Raw genomic sequence first — 19,353 nt, forward strand, 5'->3', positions numbered from 1 at the left:
TGTACACCCTCAATTTACAAACCGATTTTTCGCAAGTTATTAATTCAAGAAATCATTTTTTTTTTCATTGAACCCTTATCATACCCTTATCATGGTAGAAAAATTTCTACCATGATACATCCAAGACAATATACCACAGGTCTTAAAATATCTCAAAAAGCAATTAGAACCATGAGGGACAGACATGATCCTCATAGCATGTTATTTAAATTAGGTCATGAATCAAAAGGGACAGACATAATCCTCTTGGACATATAAATGCATTTAATAAAAAGGATTAGAGTTTACATGCTCCATAGACAAGATATGTCCTAAGTTGGCACAAGATACATTGTATAATCCAAAATAAGAGGCAACGTAAAAGATGGTGTCTCATACACCATAATTACACCTCTGGTGCTTTCTCGGCCGGATTCGCTCCTGTAAAAATATTAACCACGGGGAATGAGACTTAAAAGTCTCAGTAACCAAAAATTAATATGTAATGATGCATGCGGATGTAACTAATCATGCGATTGCTAAGTGGGCACACAAAACATTTAACCGAACAATATTTTCAAACAAACCGAACAAGTATTTAATTGCATGACTGCACCTTATATCCTCCTTTCCCATGCTCGGACGCCAAATCACCCGGCCAAAGGTGAGTTGGACCAAGCGACACGCCACTCATTGGGTCCAATGAGGGCTTACCACGTGGTAATAATTAACCGAACAGAAATTCCCATTAACACCATACATTAAAATACCCTGACAAGTCATGCATCATTCAAATATCCAAACAGGAATATATCCGAACAATAATATCTCATCATGATAAACAAAAATAAATTTTTAACCCACTTGGCAATAATTTCAAACAAGTATATACAGTATTTATTTTCAATAATTCATAATTTTTCCAAACAACAAAAACAACACATAACCATTCACAAACACACTCATCACAACACATTAATAATGGTTACCTTGTGTCTTGAATAACAAGTTCCCCTTCACAACTCCTTTTTCACCACTATCTTTGTCAATATAATCTACATAATTATTTCACAATACTATATATTAATTTTACATTAAAATAAATAACTCTAATTTAAAGAGTTAGAAAGTCTTAAATCTATAGTCCATATTAACACTAATTTAAGATTTATGCCTTATTTAACTTCCCAAATTCTTTTCTAAAATTCTCGTACCCTAATGAACTATTTTTTTTTATCCTCAATTCACTTCTAGTATCACAATTTCATCCTTCTACATTCTAAAAATTCATCCAAAAATAAATTAAAAATTTTAGAATTATCCTGAAGCCTCAAATCACCTTTCTATAACCTCAAAAATACCTATTCATACTTAAATAAATATTTAATAATCATAGGTTTATCCCTACATCTCAGATTCCACATAAATTCAACCATATAGATCTAGATTTTAACTCAAAAATTCTTAAACATGAGTTTCAACCTCAAGAAAATATTCTATAATATTTACTATATCCCTAAGAATTTTAACCTATATTTTTAATCCATCATATCATCAGATTAACTATCCTATAGAAAAATCCTAATCAAAATATTTACTCTATCCTACAAAATAATCATATCACTAGAAAGCTAATATTATTTAGAAAATAACTATAAATTAATTTTGTAATTAAATAAATTTTTAAATGCTAATCTAAACAGGAAAGTTAGAACATACCTGAAGAAAAAAGAAAATAATCCCCCCTTGTGAGAAAACGCCGAGCAACGTGAGAGGAAGAGAGAAAAAATAATATAAAAATGGGATTGTGAGTCCCAAAATTATATTAAAAAAAAACTATAGGTTTGAATTTAATTATTCAAACCTTTGGGCCCAAAGTTGCAATTTTCTCTAAATTGCATCTTAGCCTCTCATGCTTCCTAATGCACACACCCCCTCCTTTTTATACATGAAGGCACCTCTTCTCTTCCCTCATCTAACCAATGTGGGACTTAGAAACAACAACCTTCCACCCCCCCTTTTTTTTGTTCCTTCTACCTTCTCTTTTTTTTTTAACACACACATAAAAAAAATTATTTATGTATTATATCTTAACTAAATATTGCTTATGTGGTTTTAAATTTAAATTTTTAAATTCATAATTAAATACCTAATCATAATATTATTTCTAAATAACCTCAAATAATATAAATTCCTATTATTATCATTTTTTTCCTCAAAACCTAAATTCCACAATTTCTTTATTATATAAAAATCAGGATGTTACAATTCTCCCCTCCTTTTAGAAATTTTGTCCTCAAAATTTAATAGATAAGCTTAGAAACTATGTACCTAAGCAAATAAATGTGGATAATCTCGCCTCATACTCTCCTCGGTCTCCCAAGTAGCATCACCTAGGGCTCCACCCTTCCAAATCACCTTCACGAGTCGGATGGTCTTATTGCGTAGTTGTTTGTCCTTAAAGTCCTCAATTCGCTCCGGTTCGGATCTAAAGGTCAAATTCTCCCTCAATTCTACTTCTTCAGGTTCAATAACATGGGAGGGATCCGGGTTGTACTTCTTCAACTGTGATACGTGGAACACATTATGGATACCTGCAATCTGTGGAGGTAATGCAACTCTATATGCAGTAGATCCAATTCGCTCCAAGATCTCATACGGGCCCATAAATCTAGGTGTCAATTTCTTTGCCTTAATGGATCTACCAATGCCTGTCACTGGAGAAACCTTCAAAAATACATGATCTCCTACTTCAAACTCTAACGGCCGTCTCCTCTTATCAGCATAGCTCTTCTGTCGGCTCTGAGCGGTTAGCAATTTTTGCTTAATCATTGCAATCTTCTGGGTGGTTGCTCTACAATTTCTGGACCAATGATACTCCTCTCACTTAATTCTGTCCAACATAAAGGCGATCTACACTTCCTTCCATACAAGGCCTCATAAGGCGCCATCCCAATACTAGAATGATAGCTGTTATTATAAGCAAATTCAGCTAATGGCAAATGATTATCCCAACTACCTGGTAGTTCAATGGCACAAGCTCTCAACATGTCCTCCAAAGTCTGGATCGTCCTCTCTGTTTGTCCATCTGTTTGGGGGTGGTATGCGGTGCTAAAACTCAGTCTGGTACCCATAGCCTTCTGTAGCGCACCCCAAAAGTTTGAAGTGAACCTTGGGTCACGATCTGACACAATTCTAGAGGGTATACCATGAAGTCTAACTATCTCCTTAATGTATATCTCAGCAAATTTCTCTAATGTAGAGGTAAACTTGATCGCCAAAAGTGAGCTGATTTGGTGAGTCGGTCTACTATCACCCAAATAGCATCCTTACTCGAGGGTGTTCTTGGCAGTCCAGTGATGAAATCCATAGAAATATCATCCCATTTCCACTTTGGAATATCTAACGGTTGCAGTGTTCCAGCTGGCTTCTGATGTTCTATCTTTATCTTCTGACACGTTAAACATCTAGAAACAAATTCAGTTACATCTTTCTTCATTCCTGGCCACCACCAACCTCGCTTCAAATCATGGTACATTTTAGTTATACCGGGATGAATTGTATATTTGCTCCTATGAGCTTCTTCTAAAAGGATATTCCTCAATCTTGGATCATTAGGTACACAAACTCTACCTTTATACTTCATCACTGTGTCCTCAGAGATGGTAAAATTTGGGGCCTTACCTACCACTATCTCCTTCCTTATATTCCTTAAGTAGTCATCACTTTGCTGTGAGACTCTGAGATCTTCCCAGAATTTGCTCTCAAAGTCTGCTACCTGGAGTGCGGCCATTTGATGTTCAATCACATCTACTGGAACATCATGAAAACTGTTCCATAAATGATATTCATGAACCATCAAATGTGCAGCATGAATAGTCTTTCTACTTAAGGCATCAGCTACCACGTTAGCCTTACCCGGATGGTAATGTAATTCAAAGTCATAATCCTTTAGAAATTCCATCCATCGTCGCTGCCTCATATTAAGCTCTTTTTGATCAAATAAATACTTCAGGCTCTTATGGTCACTGAAGATTTGAAACTTAGATCCATACAAGTAGTGTCTCCATATCTTAGAGCAAACACAACTGCAGCTAACTCCAAATCATGAGTAGGGTAATTTTCCTCGTGTGGTCTCAACTGTCTGGAGGAATAGGCAACCACTCGGTCATTTTGCATCAAAACACATCCTAAACCCTTTAAAGAAGCATCAGTGTACAGAGTGTACGGCACCACAGGGTCAGGAATAGTCAATACTGGAGTAGTGGTTAACCTCTTTTTCAATTCTTGGAAAGCAGCTTCACATTTGTCAGTCCAAATAAATGGGGCATCCTTCTTAGTTAGCTTAGTTAAGGGCATCGCAATTTGCGAAAATCCCTTAATAAAGCGACGATAATAACCTGCTAGACCTAAAAAGCTTCGTATCTCTGTAACAGATTTTGGCTGTTCCCACTTCATCACTGCATCAATCTTGCTAGGATCCACCGCAACTCCATCTCTGGACACAACATGGCCCAAAAACTTTACTTCTTGGAGCCAAAATTCACACTTGCTTAATTTGGCATAAAGCTTATGTTCCCTCAAAACTTGCAAGACGATTCTTAAATGTTCACCATGAGCCTCCTCATCCTTTGAATAAATAAGAATGTCATCAATAAACACTACTACAAACTTATCTAAATAGGGTCGAAAGATCCTATTCATGTAATCCATGAATACCGCAGGAGCATTCGTAAGTCCAAACGGCATCACCATGAATTCATAATGCCCATATCTCGTCCGAAATGCTGTCTTAGGTATATCCTCTGCTCTCACTCTCAATTGGTGGTACCCTGACCTTAAGTCAATCTTTGAGAAAACTGCGGATCCCACAAGCTGATCCAGCAAATCATCGATTCTCGGAAGTGGATATTTGTTCTTGATGGTTACTTTGTTCAATTGTCTATAATCAATGCACAATCGGAGGCTTCCGTCCTTCTTCTTTACAAAAAGGACTGGAGATCCCCAAGGTGAAACACTCGGTCTGATGAAACCCTTCTCAAGTAGCTCTTCGATTTGCTTTTCAGTTTCGCTAACTCTGAAGGGGACATCCGATAAGGAGCCTTAGAAATTGGCCCTGTACCGGGTACCAATTCAATTGAGAACTCTACCTCGCGCTTTGGGGGTAAACCGGAGACTTCGTCTGGAAATACATCCGCAAATTCTTTGACAATTGGGATATTCTTCACGCCTTCATCAATCTCAGCTTGGATAGAGAAGAAAACCATGTAGGCCTGGCAACCCTTCTTCATACATCTATCAACTTGCGCCGCCGACAAGAAAACATGATCTTGAGTCTCGACTGGGGTCACCGACAAAGAAGATAAAGACACACTCCTCTCTCTACAATCTAGGATAGCACCATTTGCAGCCATCCAATTCATTCCCACAATTACATCCATACCTCTCAGTGGTAGGATAATTAAGTCCATAGTTGTTTTCCTATTTTTAAACTCGACTACTAGGTTAAGGCATGCCTTAGCGGTCCTCACAGATTCTCCCGCAGGAGTAGACACATTCATATCAAACGGTAAAATACACACAGGCAAATCAAGGTTCTTTACACAAGTTTCAGAAATAAAAGAGTGTGTAGCACCCGAATCAAATAGTGCAACAATATCATGATGAAGGATTTTGATGTTACCTCTAATGGCATCTGGGGAGTTCATGGTGTCCTGAGTAAGAGCAAACACACGACCAGAGACAGTAGGATGTTGGGAAGGGTTCTTCATATTTGAGCCCTGGTTGTCCCCACAAAACTTTGCAATGTGACCGGGTTTCCCACAAATGTAACAGACCCAGCACTGTCCGAAATGACGACGCCCGCATTTAGTGCACTGTTGAGAGCTCGCTGTACTCGGGGCAGGGGTAGATACTGTTGGGCTCCTCTGTGACCCGTAATAACTACTATGATAGCTCCTCTGTCCTTGGCCCCTTTGAAATGGACCCTTCTGCCTTCCTTGGTTCCATGAGCTACTCGAACCCTGATGGTTTTTCTTCATAATGCCTCCGGTGGGTCGAGGGTAGGTTGGGGGTCTACTATATGAATAACCCCTCTTCTCTCTCTCAACCTCCTTCTTACTGCGAGCTACTACTTGTAGTTTTATGCACATTTCATCATAATCTCGGATATCTAGATGAGCCAATTGTTCCCTCAATTCTGGTCTAGCCTTCTCCAATAAGCGCTTAGCCTTCCATTCGGAATCATCCCTATACTGCAGGTACGTGGAGTATCTAGATAACTCCTGAAACTTAGCAATGAATGTGTCCTCATCGAGGTTCCCTTGCTTAAAGGCATGGAATTCCGCTTCCTTCTCAGACCTTAACTCTGATGGAAAGTAATGCCTGAATAATTTTTCCTTGAATTCCTCCCAGGTGAGTGTAGAATCATCCCTGGGCCCTGCTGTCTCCCACCAATCTCTTGCTCCTTTCACTAGGAGCACTAATGCTACTTGTACTTTTTGATTGCTGGTGCATGTGACTACTCGAAAGATGGATTCGAGTCTCTTCACCCATTCCTCTACCACGGATGGTTTAAGGTTACCATCAAACGTAGGAGGGTTAAACTTCCTAACAGTTTCCCACACATCAGTAATGGTCGGTGGGGCTCTCTGTTCCTCCTGCCTAATTTCTTTCCTTCTAGACTCATGATCTCTCAGAGTGGCAGGATGTGAGGAACTGCCTTCCCCCACATGACTCTCAACATGAGCCCTATCTCCATTTTCAGTTACCTTTTGCCTCTTTAGCTCCGTCAACTCTTGTTCGTATCCTTGAACCTTGTCTGTTAATGTTTTTACAAGCATTCTTAATTCCGCCAAGTCAGGCTCCTCATTTGGCAGTGGCGGTGGCAGGTGCTCATGTTGGAATCCTGAGTTACCACGAGTAACAGGCATTTTCTCTCCCCTCCTAAAGGATACAAGATATAAATAATAAAATTAGCCTAGCTATATCATGGCCATACAATGAGAAGCACCATAACAATGTATATTGCCAACCGACTATATGCTCTGATACCAATATGTAACACCCTCAAATTTACAAACCGATTTTTCGCAAGTTATTAATTCAAGAAATCATTTTTTTTTCATTGAACCCTTATCATACCCTTATCATGGTAGAAAAATTTCTACCATGATACATCCAAGACAATATACCACAGGTCTTAAAATATCTCAAAAAGCAATTAGAACCATGAGGGACAGACATGATCCTCATAGCATGTTATTTAAATTAGGTCATGAATCAAAGGGACAGACATAATCCTCTTGGACATATAAATGCATTTAATAAAAAGGATTAGAGTTTACATGCTCCATAGACAAGATATGTCCTAAGTTGGCACAAGATACATTGTATAATCCAAAATAAGAGGCAACGTAAAAGATGGTGTCTCATACACCATAATTACACCTCTGGTGCTTTCTCGGCCGGATTCGCTCCTGTAAAAATATTAACCACGGGGAATGAGACTTAAAAGTCTCAGTAACCAAAAATTAATATGTAATGATGCATGCGGATGTAACTAATCATGCGATTGCTAAGTGGGCACACAAAACATTTAACCGAACAATATTTTCAAACAAACCGAACAAGTATTTAATTGCATGACTGCACCTTATATCCTCCTTTCACCATGCTCGGACGCCAAATCACCCGGCCAAAGGTGAGTTGGACCAAGCGACACGCCACTCATTGGGTCCAATGAGGGCTTACCACGTGGTAATAATTAACCGAACAGAAATTCCCATTAACACCATACATTAAAATACCCTGACAAGTCATGCATCATTCAAATATCCAAACAGGAATATATCCGAACAATAATATCTCATCATGATAAACAAAAATAAATTTTTAACCCACTTGGCAATAATTTCAAACAAGTATATACAGTATTTATTTTCAATAATTCATAATTTTTCCAAACAACAAAACAACACATAACCATTCACAAACACACTCATCACAACACATTAATAATGGTTACCTTGTGTCTTGAATAACAAGTTCCCCTTCACAACTCCTTTTTCACCACTATCTTTGTCAATATAATCTACATAATTATTTCACAATACTATATTAATTTTACATTAAAATAAATAACTCTAATTTAAAGAGTTAGAAAGTCTTAAATCTATAGTCCATATTAACACTAATTTAAGATTTATGCCTCATTTAACTTCCCAAATTCTTTTCTAAAATTCTCGTACCCTAATGAACTATTTTTTTTTTATCCTCAATTCACTTCTAGTATCACAATTTCATCCTTCTACATTCTAAAAATTCATCCAAAAATAAATTAAAAATTTTAGAATTATCCTGAAGCCTCAAATCACCTTTCTATAACCTCAAAAATACCTATTCATACTTAAATAAATATTTAATAATCATAGATTTATCCCTACATCTCAGATTCCACATAAATTCAACCATATAGATCTAGATTTTAACTCAAAAATTCTTAAACATGAGTTTCAACCTTAAGAAAATATTCTATAATATTTACTATATCCCTAAGAATTTTAACCTATATTTTTAATCCATCATATCATCAGATTAACTATCCTATAGAAAAATCCTAATCAAAATATTTACTCTATCCTACAAAATAATCATATCACTAGAAAGCTAATATTATTTAGAAAATAACTATAAAATTAATTTTGTAATTAAATAAATTTTTAAATGCTAATCTAAACAGGAAAGTTAGAACATACCTGAAGAAAAAAGAAAATAACCCCCCTTGCGAGAAAACGCCGAGCAACGTGAGAGGAAGAGAGAAAAATAATATAAAAATGGGATTGTGAGTCCCAAAATTATATTAAAAAAAACTATAGGTTTGAATTTAATTATTCAAACCTTTGGGCCCAAAGTTGCAATTTTCTCTAAATTGCATCTTAGCCTCTCATGCTTCCTAATGCACACCCCCCCTCCTTTTTATACATGAAGGCACCTCTTCTCTTCCCTCATCTAACCAATGTGGGACTTAGAAACAACAACCTTCCACCCCCCCTTTTTTTTGTTCCTTCTACCTTCTCTTTTTTTTTTAACACACAAAAAAAATTATTTATGTATTATATCTTAACTAAATATTGCTTATGTGGTTTTAAATTTAAATTTTTAAATTCATAATTAAATACCTAATCATAATATTATTTCTAAATAACCTCAAATAATATAAATTCCTATTATTATCATTTTTTCCTCAAAACCTAAATTCCACAATTTCTTTATTATATAAAAATCAGGATGTTACAGAGATACCCCACTGCATTTGGCTACAGCAAAACTGTGTCTTTGGTCTCTATACCATTTGTCACGAAACAAAAAAATCAATGTGAACCTTAAGAATAACAAAGGTTTAACAGCTCGATATATTGTTAAGAAGTGTAAAATTCCCATGACATATCATGAGGTAATAAGTTCAATAAGCATCTATCAACTATTTCTTCTATTTTCTAAATTTTTTAGAGATATATTTATATATCTTTGTGATGGGATATGGAATTAATTAAATTTGAGGTTTTTATTTTATTAAAATGATTTTAATATTTGATTTGAATAAATGCAATCTTTTAGATTACCAAGTTATCTTTTAAATTAGTTTAGAATATTTGCACTTAATAATTAGGATTTGTAGAATATTATGCTAATAATACTTTTATTTCTAGAGTTTGGTTAAAGTATATAAATATCCCCTCAACGTTTTTGCTTTGTATGGTTTTTTGAATGAATAAGAATTGATATTAATTTGCTTCTCTTTTCTTGTCTCTACCTTCTTTCTATCTCTACCCTCTTTTGTCTCTACTTTCTTTCTCTATTCTTTTTTTTCTCTCTCTATTCTAGTTCTATAAAAGCAGGTGTGTGTGTGTTTTTCTCTCTCTATTCTTGTTCTATAAAAGCATGTGTGTGTGTGTGATTTGATTTCCATGCAAAGTCTGGCAGATTAGATTTAGGAAGAGCTGGTGTGCCCCTAAATACCAATGACTTTAGTGAACGACAGATCGCATCCACCAATACAGAAAGGAATGTTAAGGAAGCAACCCTGAAAAGACAAAGGAATGTTAAGGAAGCAGCCAACACACTGATGCTTGTGGCCATACTGATAGCCACAGTGACATTTGCAGCTGGTTTCACAGTGCCTGGGGGGTTTAACTCTTCCGAGTACCCAAAACCGCAAGAAAGAGGCATGGCACTTCTAAACAATCATACATCGTTCAAGGTGTTCATTTTGTTTTGACACAGTAGCTTTGTATAGTTCACTACTCTGTGTTGTTGTTCTCATACCGGTCCCGCTGAGTGATCGTCATTTTGCAAAAGGAATGTACATGGCTGCTTTCATTTGTGTTTATGTTGCTATGATGACCATGACCAGCACATTTATATCTAGTATAACTTTGATTTTGGGCACTGATAGTCTCCTTATGACTGCTATAACTTTTATTGCAAACATTCTCATTCTCGTTTATGTCATCATAGTAACATACGTCTACGTGTCAGGAACCTTTCAGGCAACATATTTTGTTTCTTCCTCTTTTATCTTGGAACTGATTCTTTTTGTACATCATGGTTGGAATGATAATTTGAATGGCGATCCAGTTAGTGAAGTCCACCAAGTGAATCAAGGTGATGCAAGAAATCAAATTAAGGAAACTCCTGAGCTAGATATCTTATAAAATTTTCATTTCCAATGTTTTTTTTTTTGTTCCATTAGTACGGTAGAATAAGAGATATTGAGGGACATGTCACTACTAAAAAATCTCTTTTTACATCGCTTTTTAACGTTGGTTAATTAAAAATCGGTTGTAAAAAAAGAAAGGATAGTGGCAATTTTGTAAATAAGGTAAAAAGTTTTAACATCAGTTATATAAATAACTGACATTAAAAGTATATTCCAAGTCGGTTATTCAAATAACCGACATTAAAAATCTTAAAAAATAAAAAAGGGGAAATTTGAAAATTTTCAACGTCAATTTTTATAGAACCGACATTGAAAAGAGAAACAACATTAGTTTTTCAAAAAACTGATGTTGTTTCTCTTTAAATTTAATTCCTCCGCATTTTGCTCCTCATTCGAACAATCATTTCTATTTTCCCTCTTTCTCTCTCTTCTCAAGTTCTCTCTTGCTGAACTCGTCTAGCCTTTAAAACTTCAACCTTTGCCCATTTTTGTCTCTGAGAAGCTTTGTTGTTATCAATCTTCATCTTTGGAGCAAATCCATCATTACCATCTCTTGTGTGTGGGTTCAAGTTGTAACATCCTCAATTTTAAACCTAGATTAATTAAGCTTGAATAGATTAGTAAAGTGAATCTTTGAGGTATGTGGCCAGAGAGCCTAACGAGCGTGTTTGATCTCGATTTCAGTTCTAAACATGGGTTCAAAGGAGAATCGGGTCACTTGGGGATAGAAGAGGAAGAATTTCTTAAGGGAGTGATTCTGTGCCACGTGCCGTGGCTTGTGGTTGGTCTGCCACAACACATGCATGCCATCATGCTTGAAAGAAGCTCTCTGTGCCATGCGCCATGGCACATTGTGCGTCCGTCGCAGCGCATGGCCAGAATTTTGCAGTATTAAGTCGCGAATCTGAAATGAAAAAGAAGAAGAAATAAAAGAGTACAAGAGAGTGGCAAAAAAGCTGAGCTATGGCTTGAAGAAACTAATTGTTGGGAGTAATTTGAATCTCATAAACACTAAAAGTAAGCTTCGTAGCTTAAATTTTCATCTTTTCTTCTATTTTCTTGATGGTAGAGGTTAGGGTTTGATTTTAATAGTAATTTTTGGTCCATAGAGGTTATAGGTCCAAACCCATTAACTAAAATAGAATTAATGGGATAGATTGAGCTAAGTAAACTTGATATTTATAGTTTTATGATGATTGGTGGTTGGAGGACATTAAATGTCTGAAAATCTCATAAATTTAGTGGTTGGGAATAATGCGGCTTCATTAATGCTCATTTAAGAGTTTAATGTTATAAATGAGGGTTAAAGGAAGCTAAAAAACCTTATGGGTACTTCTACATGAGTTTAGAGTAAAGCTTGAGTTTTAAAAAATGATGAAATATTAATAGAAGATAGCTCAAAATAGATATTGATGTTTTGCATGGTAAATGCTTGTAGTGTAATTACCATTAGCAGCATTCAAGCTTCTTGAAAGCTTCAGGAGTGAATAGTTGAAAGTGAAACCTTTGACCTTTCAAAGGTTTGAAGTAACTGAAAAAATTCTATCTTTTGCTTGTGTGTGACTATTGGTTTATTGATTTATGAATTATCATTTGAAGTGTATAAAATAAAAGAAATGCAAGTGTGGCTTAAATTGTGAAGAAATTCACTAGATCAAATTTGTGAGTTTTATGCCTTATGATGCAAAATTTCCCTGAAGAACAATAGTGGTGGATTTTCATATTACTGTTCAATGAGAGTGCAATGACTTCTACAAATTGAGAAGCAAAATGAATCTTTGTTTAGAAGGAGTTTAATGATGTACAAGAATAGGGAAGTTCAATGATTTTGAAAGTGTGAGGTACAATGATTATGGATTTGGAGTTCAATAACTTGTTTGTTTTTGAAGTTCCATGAAATGTGTTGAGAAGTCCAATGATTGTATAATGTGAAGTTCTATGAATTGTATATGTGTGAATTATTGCATGAATATCCATGGCATAATCTAGAGAGGCGGGAGTTCACCTAGGAAGCAGAATAGATGATAAATCCACGTGGTAAGGGATCCGTATGATGGACAGCCTAAATTGATTCTATTCATATCGTCCCACTAGTTCAACGAGGGACTCAAACCTAGCTAGCCATCCACCGGTTCAATGAGGAAGCTAGTCTAAGATGTATAACACCCTATGGTGAGATAAATAGGGGAAACCGTGATCCATAGGTAAGATGGGTACACCTTAGCCTGGTAATTCCCTCACGAGTGTTTAGGCTAAGGAAGTCAAGAAACATAGACTATTCCATTGAGTTATAGCCCACAGTTTCGTGTCAGAGGAATAAGAAGGATATAAGGGAGGTGTGATCATGCATATAGTGAGAAAAGGCACTTGTTGTCTATATTGAATCCATAGTGTGGATATGTTGAGTTGAGTAATAATCTTTGCCATTAGGCTTTTCAATAAATTATGTGAGCAATTTTATTTATTGAAAGATGCTAAAGGCATTATTTTTCCAAGTGAATGCCATTATATGAGCTAAGTTGAGAATTCTTATTTCAAATGTTTCTCATGAGTTTAAGTAATAATATTTACTACCATTTGCATTTAAACTAATTGTTATGCATTAGTATGGGCTAGTCGGACCTTGGTTACTGAATAGTTGTACTCACCCCTATCTTCAATATTTCAAGGAATAGCTCAAGAAGTGTGGACAAAGAAAAACAACCCGAGGCTTAGGATCATGATCCATTTGTAATAGGCCTCTTTATTTTGGGTAATTTATATGTATGACAATTTCGATTGCCAACTAGGATTTCCCTTTTTGTTACTTACTTGCATTAAGTGAAAGGTAAATTGTAATGGTATTTTGGGCCTTAGGGAGAGAGTTGATTATTATGTGTTATGTTGATAGGGCCAAAATACTAATGTAAGTGAGGGTAGTGAATATTATGTGATGATTTGGAAATCTTAATGAAAATTGTGGTAAACTCCCCCTTCCAATAATTTTGAGTTAAGGGGTTGAGTAGTAAAAATTTAATTTGAAAATATTTCTTGTGTTTTGGTACTTTGCGTAAGTTAATTTTGTTGAGTTGTATGTAGTCATTTGGTGTTAGTGGCCATTGGTCCTTGGTTTTGGGTTAAGACACTTAAAATTTGTGAAAGTGGAGGTAAAGGTGTAAGTTTTGAAAAGGGTTTTCAATTTTTGTTTTAAAAATAATTTGAGCCTGAGACTAATGTCATTAGTTAGAGTTCAGAAAGAGCTTTTAGTAGACTCTTAGTTCACATCATTCGAACGCCAAATGGAGATTTGGGGCGTGTCGGAAGTTGGCCTTAAAGTTGTCAAATTGATAGCAAAACTCACTATCAAAATTCGTACACTTGCACCACGGCGTTTGGCATCACGAGCCACGGCGCATGTCACAAAAGCGAACATGCCGTGGCACAAGTTCAACGAGCTGCAACGCACGCCTTAAAAATTTTCAGAATTTTTCTTTTTCAGATTTTTGCACCAATGTAACCACTTATGTGATAATCTCTTGATTCCGCATATTTGCAAACTTTGTTTTGCCTTTTTGCAAGACTTGATTTGACTTTAGATTTATAATCTTAGGGCCCTCATTTTTGTTAACCAATGAAAATTCTATATTTGATGATTACTATTGGCTCATTTTCCTAATTATTTGGAATTTTGGTCTTAATTATGGGATAAAATAAGGAGGATATTACACAAGTGAGTTTTTTGATTTTGGATCTCCATTTGCTTTCTTCCTTATTCCCTCTTCTCCCATTGTAGGTGGATCTTCTTTAGATGTAATTTTTTTTCAGTGGATGGTTGCTCTCTCCTCATTCTTCATTGTTAGGTGTTACTTTAAGTTCTTTGAGTTGTATTTTCTTCTTCAATAAATTCCAAGTAAGTCTCATTGTTATTTTTCTATTTTTTATTGATTTATAAAAATTATAGTAGTTAGATTTGAATTATTATCTTCACATTTTTATTTTTGTTCTTTGTATTTTTTATTTTTTATTTTTCTCATATGTTGGGGAGAAATTGAAATTCTTTTCTTTTTTTGGAGTTTTTAATGAAGTGAAATTTATACTTTATAGGAAGAATTAAATTTATTGTGATAAATTTTATTGTGTAATTTTGATATTTAAGGTTTTAGAATTATGTTTCCAATAGATATTTTTTATTGTTGCTAGATATAATTTTGTGATTATTAAAATTTTAGGATGTCCTATTTTAAGAAAAAAGATTTACAAGTTTTAAGTTCTTTATGTTAAAAAATAAATAAATAATTTTTTAAAAAAATTAACTTTTAACAACGGTTATTTAAAAGCCATTGTTAAAAATAATTTTAATCATGGTTATTCCAAATAACTGTTGTTATTTAAAAGTGACTTTTAACAACAGTTATTTGGAATAACCGTGGTTAAAACTATTTTTAACAATAATTTTGAAATAATTGTTGTTAAAAGTTAATTTTTTTAAAAATAATTCAATTGATTTTTGTAGACTTTCCACATCAGTTAGTTATATAACCGATGTGAAAAGTGATTTTTGACATCAGTTAAATAACCGACGTTAAAAGTCTACTTTTCACTTTTTTTTTCACTTCTCCTTGACAACTGACATTAAAAATTTAAAATAACCGTTGTTAAAAGTCTTTTATGCACTAGTGTATATTGTAAACTTTTCTATATTATTTATTTTTTTGTTTCTTTTAGGCGAAACATTGCTTTATATTTTATTTACTTTTCATGTTGTTAACAAAACCATTTATTTTTTTAGATGCATTTATTCAATTTATGATTTTTGGATCTGTGATTTTCTTAGTTATTTTTACTTAATTAAATATCCTCTTTATTTATATTTAACATCATTTATGACAAGTATGTTGCCAAGTGTAAGATTTTGCATAGAAAATATGACAATTTTATTTAAGAAAAATATACATTCTATATAAAATATGACAAGAAAAGCACCCATGCCGAAATATTAGGACTCAGATTAAAAATTTAATTTTAAGTTTAATTTTAATTTTATATTTACTAAAATTATAAAAAATTTTATTAAATCTTATCTATAATATGGATGGTGCAAATTTAACATAAATGGTCAAAATTTAATATTAATTTTTTATGATTTTAATATTAAATTTGCACCATTCACAATGTATATGGATAATCAATTTATAAAAATTAAAAAATTATTAAATTTAAGTTAAAGTATACTTTTAATCTTCTAACTTGATATAAAGTTTTAATTTTGTCCTTTAACTTTGTAAAGAATTTTTTTAGTCCTTTAACCATCGTTAGTTTTAAATAATTATTTGTTGTGTCAATTATTATTATTTAAAAAAATTAAATTTTTACATCAATATTTGAGAATATTTTATCAAAATTTGAAAGTTCAATATAAAAATTTTTTCAGATAAAATTAGCAGTATTAGGGTTAAAGGACTAGAAAGACACTTTATAAAGTTAAGGGATTAAAATAAAATATTGTGTAAAGTTAAGGGACTAAATGTATACTTTAGCTTTGAATTTAATTACTAGTCTAAATGGTCCAGATTTAATATAAGTAGTCTAAATTTAATATTTATATTTTAAAATTTTAATATTAAATCCGCACCATTTAAAATATATCTAGATAGTCAATTTATAAAAATTAAAAAAATTATTAAATCTAATTACTAGTTTAGACCTTCATATTAAATCTGGACTTCCAAAATTAGTACTGAAATATGTTTATTAAAAATTTTTATAATTTCTTAATAAATATAAAAAATAAATATTTTAAATATGGATCATTAAAATTAATTGCCCCTCATGGGAGGGACAGTAGAGGGATTCCCTCAGCGAGTTCAAAATATTATGCCTCTCCATGCAAAAGTTGACTTCCCTCCTCCTAACTTTCCTACCATTAGATCTCTACTTCAATAGTAGAGATCTAATATATTATAAAATTATTATCATAACATTAAATAATAAATTTATTTTATAAGAAATATAATATAAAATTTAATAGTTTAAATTTATTTATTTTATTTTATTTTTTAGTGTTATAATAATAATTTTATTATACACAAGATCTCAACAATTGAAGTTGAGATCTAATGGTGAGAAAGTTAGAAGTACAGCAGGAGGGATTGGTAGGAGAGAAACCCCTCCATGTGATCCATGAAGATCTCAAGTTAAGCCACATGAATGAATAAATTTGGTTTGACTCTTTTAATTGATATTAATTAATTAATTATGACAATCATCCAACTACAAAAGGAAAATGAGATGTTCTTGATTTGTATTTGCACAATAGCATAATAACAATCAAAATCTTGCACTCAGGCACCACTGGAATTATGACAGTCATCCAACTACAAAAGACAAGCGAGAAACAGAACAGAAGACAAACATGTTGTACACAGGCATGATGCTGAATTTCAAAACCAACTGTACACAGAAAAATGTCCAAGATCTATCTGATTTTAAAAATAAAATAAAATAAAATAAAATAAAAAAAGGTCCAAGTTCCGGGTGCCGTACATTCTCATGTATTCTACAACTGATCAATCAAAGATTCTCAATTCACCGGCCAACATTTAAGGGAATAGCTTATACACGAAGCATTAGGAATACTTACAAACATAAAATAATGGATTGCATACATTTCATCTTCTTTTGCCAAACTAAAGAAACGCAAATGGATTAAACTGCTTTTTGAGTAACTTCATTCAAAAGAGAGAATACCAGGATGATGTTTTTCATTTCTAAGTTTGGTTCATTCAAAGAAAATTGGGAAATTGGATTAGGACAAACAGAAATTGTTGTAGCGATTTGCGACCGAAACAGGCTACTTATAAGCATTGGTACGGGAGAGTTCAGTTGTGAGAATCAAACATTTGTTTATACCCTCAATTTTGCACCCACATGGAATCCAGGGAAATAGGCTTCTCACTTACTTGTCCCAGAAGTCTTAGCCGGAGGTGCGTGCACTGTGATCGAGAAGAACCCATTCACACTTTTATCTTCCCTCAATCAGAAGAGGATGTTCATACCTGATGTTCAGAAAACCATATGGCTTCAAATATAAGCAACGTTTGCTTAAAGCCAAAAGCAACATGCAATTCAAACTTATGAGAGATGCTTTAAAACTAATAATTCTACTAAACCCTTTTATTTCATTCCATAAGATACCGAAACAAAGGAAAGGGCAGGCTTCTGTATTTTTGGTCATGCACTGTGCTATCAATATCTATGATCATGTGTTATCTAAAATCACATAGTAAAATGATGGAGACTTAAGGGCAGCCTTCTGCATTGTGCACCCAAATCCTTTGGTTATTCTTATAGGGTGTTTGGGACATTATGTCATTATTCTTATAGGGCTAAACCATAGGTTTGGATGGAAAGAAAATTTTTTAGAAGATTTCCCACCTAGTATTCTCTATTCCCTATGTTCCTCCCATTTTCTCCCTTATCCAAATCAAGCCTGAAAATACTTTTTCCCATTCACTCTGTCACTTTCCCCCACACTCTCTCTCTCATAAACCCTGATGACTTTCTTATATTTCATCCATTATTATTCCTTTCTATCTTTCTGATTATGTCTTCCCTCCAATAGGCAGCAACTATAATCATTGTTCTATATTTCTGTTCTCTCAAGTCAAGTTTCGTATACAATCCCCTGGTTGTTATTAGCCTTCTTTTCTCTTAAGTTATTGCCATGCTTCCCACATGTATTTTAGTCTTATTTAAAAGGATCTTAACTTGCTTTCATGAATCGGATGGATTTTAGATTTGGGATCCCATTTTTTTGAAAATGTTAACTTCTTAAATCTATTTTAAAACTATTTTAACTTAGTTGATCTTTTCCATATTGGTTTATTTCTTTTATATTATAGACCTTAATTATCACTAGTTTGATTCTTTTCCATCATGGTAGATTTTCTACTTTGGTAGGGTAATTATTTTTTATTTAAAATCATAAGTCATACTCTTTTCAAGCATAGTAGACTTTAAAGCTTAGATAATCCTTTTCTACTATAGTGTGCTTATTTTTAACTATGGTAAATTCTTGAAAAAATTAATATTTTAGTCCTCAAATTTTTAATTTACTTGTAACTCAATCCCTCAACTATGACTCGCCTATGACTCAGTCCCTTAACTTTTGAATCATTTATAATTTAATCCCTCAACTTTTTTTAATTCTCTATTTTTATGTTAATTTAGATCTTACATCAAAGAGTAAGAGGAAGATATTTTAGAACAATATATGAACATTTCTTTTATCCCTCTTATTTGATAAGGAAATTTTTTAAAAAAATTAAAAAATAAGGACCGAATTATAAGTGAATCAAAAATTGAGGAATTGAGTCGCAACGAGTTATAATTGAGGGATTGAGTCGCAATGAGTTATAATTAAGGAATTGAATTATAAGTGAGTTAAAAATTGAAGGACTAAAAAATTAATTTTTCCTAAATTCTTTTACTTCATGATAACCTCAACTATGATTGGTTATATTTTAATTACCACGCTGCCTGTCTTTCATGCGCATACAAAACATGTTGAAATTGATGCTCACTTTATCTGTCTGTGATCATGTCCTTGCTGGTCACATGAGAAACGCTATGTTGCTTTTAGAAGATCAACTTGGAGGCTGTCTCACTAGACCTCT

General features: G+C 33.5%; 1 protein-coding gene and 1 long non-coding RNA gene across 2 annotated transcripts; both read right to left on the bottom strand.

The window, feature by feature from the left end:
* Positions 1–294: 294 nt before the first annotated feature.
* LOC129289682 (uncharacterized) lies at positions 295–6,248 on the bottom strand. Its single transcript, XM_054926492.1, has 2 exons — positions 5,663–6,248; positions 295–420 (listed from the first exon to the last, which is right to left on the bottom strand). The coding sequence occupies exons 1-2, from the start codon at positions 6,129–6,131 to the stop codon at positions 386–388; spliced, it is 504 nt and encodes a 167-aa protein (XP_054782467.1). The 5' UTR covers positions 6,132–6,248; the 3' UTR covers positions 295–385.
* A 1,110-nt stretch (positions 6,249–7,358) lies between these two features.
* On the bottom strand, positions 7,359–8,909 carry LOC129289683 (uncharacterized). The gene is made up of 3 exons (XR_008588187.1): positions 8,736–8,909; positions 8,006–8,071; positions 7,359–7,457 (listed from the first exon to the last, which is right to left on the bottom strand). It is a non-coding gene; the product is annotated as an uncharacterized LOC129289683 (long non-coding RNA).
* Positions 8,910–19,353: the final 10,444 nt, after the last annotated feature.

This window comes from Prosopis cineraria, unplaced genomic scaffold, assembly GCF_029017545.1.
Source record: "Prosopis cineraria cultivar Desert tree isolate PC_DT_omini unplaced genomic scaffold, ASM2901754v1 PC12, whole genome shotgun sequence".
NCBI lineage: Eukaryota > Viridiplantae > Streptophyta > Magnoliopsida > Fabales > Fabaceae > Prosopis > Prosopis cineraria.

What these genes read in the sequence shown, in the direction of transcription:
- LOC129289682 (XM_054926492.1), bottom strand. Translation starts at nt 6,131, where the DNA reads ATGTGCATAAAACTACAAGTAGTAGCTCGCAGTAAGAAGGAGGTTGAG. An exon ending in CTCCCCAGATGCCATTAGAG is followed by an intron (nt 421 to 5,662) that starts GTAACATCAAAA and finishes ATATTTTTACAG; the next exon opens with GAGCGAATCCGGCCGAGAAA.